Source organism: Seriola lalandi, unplaced genomic scaffold, assembly GCF_002814215.2.
Source record: "Seriola lalandi dorsalis isolate HSWRI2012SDOR001 ecotype SW California unplaced genomic scaffold, Sedor1 jcf7180002055006, whole genome shotgun sequence".
Taxonomy (NCBI): domain Eukaryota; kingdom Metazoa; phylum Chordata; class Actinopteri; order Carangiformes; family Carangidae; genus Seriola; species Seriola lalandi.
In genome coordinates, this window is record NW_019525549.1 from 282,320 (window position 1) to 290,100 (window position 7,781).

The following is a 7,781-nucleotide window of genomic DNA, read 5'->3' on the forward strand; positions in this document are numbered from 1 at the left end:
CACTGGGTGTCAGTGTATTAGCCCTGTAGTTTGTCACAGATGCTGTTTTGAAGTCACACGTTAATTTCTTACACTGTCAACAAAAACTGAAAATGGATAAACTTAGTAAAAGTTGAATTCATGTTGCACTGGACTGTATTAGATGTTACAGGTGTTCCTAATAAAGAGAGCGTATCTCCAGTTTCCCAAATGTCAACATTTTCTGTGAAAATAAGGAAATATGTAACTGTGCTGAATCTCAGAATTTAATCAGCACTTGGATGTGAATCTTTCTCTGTTGATGTGGAGGGAATACAGGATGACCTCATTGAAATGCAATGTGATAATTCTCTCCCTGTCAGCAGCTCCCACTGTCACAGTGCCACAGGGGTTTGAATTTCCCCAGATGAAACAACATGCCAAAAGGATGCTCACTTTATTTGGCCGTACATGTGACCCCAGTGGCAACTTTATCAGGTACACCTTTACAGTGTAAAACAATGTTCTGCCATATAGTCCACTTTGATATGTCGTACAAGTGTTAATTCAATCATATGTAAAATAATAAATACACTGGTACAGAAGAGCTTACCTGGAGTATGTCAAGTTAACTGACAGTAGCTTGCTGCTGGGAACCCAAAGTGTAGGATGACCTTGGGTGTCATAGATGATCTTCAGCAGGAACTTCCTGTGGTCATCGTAAATTTTCTCTGTTCGCAGCGTACGATCATAATCCACAGACAGCAAATTCCTACCATTCACCTGGAGACACACAAATAACTGATGAATAAAGACACCCTTTTGATCATATTAATCTTTGCTCAGCAGCAATGTTAAATGCTCAGTAGCTGCAGGTGTTTAATCCCTGTTATTCTGGGGATTTCTGAACATGACTCAAAACTCCAAGTCAAGTCTGTGAAAGGCCACTACGTGCTGCGATGTTAATACGAAAGCATTAGATAGATCAAACTACAGTTTGTCATGAAGTTGGCATTAGGAAAAAGGTTATGAGATCAGACTAAAAGGTTTATATGGTTATACTCTGCCATGTCCTGTGCCCTGAGTGTGGCACTAAAGGAAAAGCTCATTGAGAGTCCAAAATGGAAAGAGCTGGTCCTCTAGGGAGCATGAAAACGCTCAGTTCAGATCAGCTCAGTTCAGCTCAGTTCAGATCAGGTCAGTTCAGATCAGCTCAGTTCAGTTCAGTTCAGCTCAGTTCAAATCAGGTCAGCTCAGGTCAGGTCAGTTCAGTTCAGTTCAGTTCAGTTCAGATCAGCTCAGTTAAGCTCAGTTCAGTTCAGATCAGTTCAGTTCAGTTCAGTTCAGCTTAGTTCAGGTCAGCTCAGTTCAGGTCAGCTCAGTTCAGGTCAGGTCAGATCAGTTCAGTTCAGTTCAGTTCAGTTCAGCTCAGCTCAGATCAGGTCAGCTCAGTTCAGTTCAGGTCAGCTCAGTTCAGTTCAGGTCAGCTCAGTTCAGTTCAGATCAGCTCAGTTCAGCTCAGCTCAGTTCAGGTCAGCTCAGTTCAGATCAGCTCAGTTCAGCTCAGCTCAGTTCAGCTCAGCTCAGTTCAGCTCAGCTCAGTTCAGATCAGCTCAGTTCAGTACAGGAGCAAAGGTTAAGAGGTTACCAAAAACTAAAGAAATCATTCAGCAAATGTCCTGGCTACCTGCACAGAGGGACCCACCGATCCACTTCTCACTGTACAGCCAGATGCTTGGTTTTGAACTTGTGGAGATAAATGGTCACGTTTGAATTAACAAATTATGCAAATACTTTTGAAATGACGACAGACTGACAGACTGACAGAGGATTTCCTTATCATCTCAAATCTTAGTCTGTTTTTCCTGTTCATTCGTAATATTGGTCCACAAAAACAAGAGGAATATTTCATGATGAAGGATTAGTGACCTGGCGAAACGAACAACAACCAAAATAAATACCAGATGTTAAGTTCTTGTTGGCTGTTCAACATCTACGTCTAAGCCAGTGAATTAACACATGTCTGATCCAAGACTCATAAAACACCGTAGTATCACAGCGCCAGCTCGCCACTCTTTATCGCTTTCTAAATGATATGCTGTTTGCTCAAACTCCAATTTATGAAGACTGATAGCCTGTGTAAATTGGAGCCAGGTCCAGTGCTAAACTCACCTTATGGATCCTTGAAGCAAGGAGAAATACCAGGAATTAGCCAATCAATCATTTTACAGACGTGTTTCATTAAAGAGAGAATCTTGCTGGAAAATCTTCAAAAGTCATTTTTCTCATCTTTTTTATTTAGCCACTCATTCATTTGTAAATTACCATCAGTTGAATGCAGTGAATTGAGTAAATGGGGCAGAGAAGGAGGATATTGGGATGGTGGCCAGCTGGAGCCAGCAGCCAGCTGGATAAAAAAGACACAAAGACATGCAGAATGTGAGCCGCCCCATAATCAGAGGAAACAAATCATTTTGCAGATTGGCTTGGCCTGTCTCGGTCATGAGGGTCTACGTAAACTGTGACTTTTATGATAATGTAACGCCACAGAGGACTCTCTGATCCTCTGCATAGAATCATTCAACCTCTACCCCGATCCAGGTCTGAGAGGAGATCCTCCAGGACACCATCCACCGACTCATCAGCAGCATTTCCAGATGTTGTCAGGAGTGCATGCAGGCACGCTGGGGCCATACACACTACTGAGTCACATTATGAGTTGCTGTGATGAAATTCATGGAGGTTTGGATCAGCCTGTGATTTCAACAATGGGTTTATGATTTTGGTTTCCATTGACCGTTGTTAAGTTATTTTGTTCTCAACAAATTTTACAATGTACATCATAAAGATTATCAACTTGAATAATTTGTTCATCAAGATCTAATGTGTCTTTTAAGTGTTCCCTTAATTTGAGCAGTATAGTATCAGTACTAGTATACTAGTTGCGCTCTTATTAATAGAGTACTAGACTTGCAGGGAAGTATAACAGGGCCCAGGCACCCAGACGCAGTTCAGACCTAGAGCTTCACTAACCCAAGGCAATTGGAAGCCAAGAGTATTAAACAACAGGGCTGAACAGGTGGTCCCCTTTCCCCATCATCTGCCAAATCCACTAATGTGCTTCACTGCCTGAGGGTTGCAGCTGTTGTTCATGTCACCTGGTTTTCTTCTCATGACTCCTAAACATCAAGGCATTACTTGCCTCTGGTGTTTGCCTGCTTGCTAATGACCTCTGCCTTTTTTTTCAACCAACTAAACACCTTTTCCACGGCAGTGTTGCTTTTAAGTCCACACAAACTGTTGCACCTTGTTTTGACACAAAGGAGTCAGTCAGCTTAGTCTAAAGCTCACTGCTGTAAGGACAATGAGGCCTAACACTGTGTACAGTGAGTACTTCATATATTAATTATAATTTGTTGATGGGATTTAACTCCTACTTTGGATATATTTAAGATATAACAATATTGCGGGCTGTATGAAAAAACACATTTTTGTAGTCCTTGTTGCATCTTGTAATGTGTCCTCTGGAAGTCTGACCTGCCTGAAGCCCTAAGCAGCAATTATTACACTAAAATGCCAGAGTGCCCTCTAGCCATTCACGTGTAGAAAGTGCGTTCACATGGCCAAAATCGTGTTTTGTGAGCTCATCATGACCTATGACCTTTAAAGCATCAAAATGGAATCAGTTCATCCTTGAGTCATTGTGAATGTCTGTGCCAAATTTGAAGAAATTCTCTATATACGTTACTGATATATCGTGTTCACGAGAATGAGACGGACGGACAGAGGGACGGACAGACAACCTGAAAACACAATGCCTCCGGCCCTGGCTGCTGCTGGAGTGGTGCCATACATATCTACACACTAGTACGAAACACTGTTTTTGTGTATTTCGCCAATTTGCAGAATAAGAATTATAGGTGGAAATGGCCTCTACCAGGAGATGCAGTTCAATATAGGGAATATGTGAAGAGAAAATATTTGAATGTATGACTGCTTTTAGCTACGTAATGATACTACTAATAATGCAAAACAAAACAATTGCCATGGTTTTCCCTGACAGGACAATTTCAGTTGGCTTTTGGACTCTTTATTTTTGGACTTTTGGTTGATATCTTGTTTATATTTTGAAATGACTTCCCTTGTGTGTCTCGTGGACATTTTGCCTCCTGTCTTTGTGCTGTTTCCCTCCTCAGTGATTGTCTGCCCCGCCCTTATGTGTTTCACATGTTCGATCACTCTTTCCTCCCTTGTGTGTATTTAGTCTCTGTGCTCCCTGTTGTCCTTGTCAGTTTGTCTGTTGTACTTGATGTTGTGTTGTGATGTGTCCCGGTGTCCCTTGCTTCCATGCTTCTAGTGTTTTTGGATTTTCTGTTTTGCTTCAGTTTTACCTGCAAAGTTCTCAATGTTTGGATTTTCTGGTTTCTGTTCCTGCCTGATTTTCAGACTGATTTGTAAGTTTCTTTTGTTATTAAAACATCTTTCCCATCAACCTCCTTTTTCCTATTGTCTGCATTTGGGTTAATCTTTCCCTCAATGTGACAACAACAGGCCACACAAAAAAAGGAATAATGACAATAATAATAATAATAACAGGTATTATTATTATGCTTATTTTATAATTACTGTTGTTATTATTATTATTATTATTATACAGAAAACAATAGGGTTCCAACACAATAGGTGCTTGAACTCCCAATTAGCATTTCACTCACACACTTGTGTTAGTGAACACAAATTCTCATACACATGAATCACATATGTGTAGCTGACATACACAGTATACATGTTGCATTTGTGCTCACCCATTTCCAAATCACATCTATCTACAACTCATCATTGCTAGTTCACAATACAGCCCTCCTCATTACCACTAGTGGTCCACACATACTGCTACATTCATTACGGTTTATTGGGCCATGCTGACAATGGCACCACTGTGTGGATCCAACTCCCCAGTGGCCACATGACTGCAGTTTTCCTCCTATTAGGCTGCGCTAGTTAGAAAGCACTTCATGCAATATTCAAGTTGACGAATGCCCCTTCCCCCTCTCTTCTTCTCTAATAGCTCGTAAGAACAACAGACACAACATGACAGAAACAGAAACCCCCCTGTAACGCACAACCCCCCCACACAGAGAGGGACAACATGATTGGTTGGAGCAGTTAAACCTGACACCAAATTAATGTGCCATATTAAACTGGAGGTACACAGAGGAACAGCTGAGGCCCATTTATTTGTGTAACCAACTGCCAACAACCGAAAAAAGGACAAAAAGCTTCTCATTGAGAATCGCACAAATGTCATTTTAAATGAGTATCATATTTGCTAATCTGAAAAAAAGAAAGAAAAGGAAAGAAGAGTTGAAGTATAACCATCAATTCTAAAATAAACATATAGTTGATTAAACGGCTCCCTATCCACTGCACCACATGCACTGAGCCAAATCCCATGTTCAATTAAAGAACATGTTTGTCAAGCTAACCCTTAAAACATAACAGCAATGATTTTAGATCACTAGTTAGTCATGAGGCTTTCTATTGTTCTCTGCTTCTGGACAGTTTCACCTGGAGAGCCCTCACCCTGAGTTTTCTCCCAAAGACGATGACTTTTCCTCGGGTCTGCTCTTTCCTGAACCTCCACTCAACCAGGTTTTGGCCATTCTCTCCCGGCAGTGTCATGTTGCGTCGGGCTATAGTTGGGTTAGCAGCACCTAGAAATGGATATGAAGAAGACATGAATACAAAAAGCAAAAATCAAAACAAAAGGCCGCAAAATACTATTTGTTCTTCATAACCATGACGTCTGCTGTGGGTGATGACGTGAGAGTGGATCCTGCTGACAACATAGGTTCAGTGCTGGGCATGAACTAGGGTTGTGCCGATGGATGATGATATTGTTGATCGACGATCATTAGAACAATCGCCGGTTGCTCATGCAATATCTGACTTGTTTTTCCATTAATGCAGGAACTTATTATTTGTAGCATTAAATTAATATTACATTTAATTTGCCTGCCACAGTTTAGCATATAAAACTGCTTATAACTGCTTCCAAGACGCGCGCGCACACGCACACACACACACACACACACACACACACACACACACACACACACACACACACACACACCTATCAGCAGATAGTCATAGTCATAGTCTGGCGTGAACAGCCGTGTAGTTTGTACTCTTTTGTTTTGTTTTAACCCTCCTTTTCTCACTTGCTGCATAATACAAAATATAGTTTTGAGTTGTCCTGCTTAGTGACACATTGTTTAAGTGGTAAAACAGATACCGACATTCTTGGCTTTTAGAAGTAATCTCTGTCTGTGATTCTGTAGCAGTAAACAGAAATTCATGTTGTTTGGAAAGTGATAATGATTGGGGGGTGATGGGTGAGTAGGAGGAGGATTTACTGAAAAACAATAGCTCTGAGCAGCTCATTAAAAAGATTCTAACTTGTGAACTATGAACGTGAACTAGTTCATTTTAATCTGTGTGAACTAAACTTCGAGCGAGCTCCTGTGAAGTGCGAACTTACGCAACACTGCTTAGTTTATTCGACAGTTCAATGCTTTTGAGTCAGTTTGTATAATCCCTCAATTTAACATTTGTGGTTTTCAGACTGTTTCTAACTTCATTGCAATATCCTGGATGCCTTGCACACTGCCTGTGGCCATTTGCGTGTTCAGACATGGCTTTAACATCTGTCCACAGCTGCTCCGATCACCAGTGGACAGTTCTAATTTCAGGTGCAGACACATTCTTTTAGCAGTGTGAACACAGTTGCATCCTGTGAAGGACCGCCCACTCTACTGAGGTCCTCTGTCACAGTCTGATTAGTCCCAACACAGGTTTATAATGAACCCAAAATATTTCAATATTTCAAATGGATAAAACCTTTTTTCACTGTAGAGCTGCGAGCAGCGCATTGACTCTTACTAAAGAGTAAAAGGCCTTCAGCATGTAGAGCCTACACCCAATACTTTTCACACAGACTGCACAGTCATTCAACACCACACATTCTTCAAAACAGAAGCACTTTGACATAAAACATCTGATTAATCAACGTTACATATTCAGGGAAATGTGCTCAGATCTGCATACCTGCCAGTATGTGGGGCTCTGTCTGGTAGTGTGTGTCCATCCCATTGGCATAGATGACTCTCAGTGAATGGTCATTACCCACCTGGTAGCTGTTACGAAGCTGGTCTGTATGAGAGAAAGACAATTATCATGAATGAACCACAGCAACATCTCACATTGATTTTCTTTTCAAATTTCAAGGCAAAAAAACTGTAATAACCTGAAGCAAACTGAGGGTAAAGAACACAAGAAGACAAAGAGAAGAGAACAAGAAAGTGCAAGATACAAAGGGATACATACATACAATTCATTTCCATAGCCATTGTCTGAACCTGTTAATGGAGACACATTAACATGCCCCAGACTCTTTTAATTAGATTCCCCTTGACCTCTTGCAGGACTAATGGCTGCCTGTGTTTGTGTGTGTGTGTGTGTGTGTGTGTGTGTGTGTGTGTGTGTGTGTGTTTTTATCTAATCAAAACTTTGTATGTTGACATCATCACCATCATTTTAAAGGAAAAAAAAAAACATCCACACATTTGTTGCCACAGCTAATAAACTATTTGACACTATGATTGTGAGTGTTGAATACTGTGTCTCCTTTTGTTACACATGTAACTGAAGTTTAAACTATTGTTTACAGCGCAGTGATATTTTAGTTTGATGATGGTTGTATGTTTTATTAATATTGTAGGGTGGATCCGCTCCCACCCACATCACTTTTCCACCTTTGCGCA

At 40.8% G+C, this 7,781-nt stretch overlaps 1 protein-coding gene across 1 annotated transcript in view; it reads right to left on the reverse strand.

The window, feature by feature from the left end:
• Positions 1 to 7,781, reverse strand: part of tenm3 (teneurin transmembrane protein 3) — a 206,170-nt gene that overhangs the window by 20,264 nt on the left and 178,125 nt on the right. Inside the window, exons 38-40 of the mRNA XM_087171480.1 lie at positions 7,066 to 7,170; positions 5,542 to 5,672; positions 572 to 741 (exon numbers count right to left, since the gene is read on the reverse strand). Of these exons, the coding sequence (XP_087027606.1) occupies positions 572 to 741; positions 5,542 to 5,672; positions 7,066 to 7,170 (406 nt within the window). The remainder of the gene's footprint in view (positions 1 to 571; positions 742 to 5,541; positions 5,673 to 7,065; positions 7,171 to 7,781) is intronic.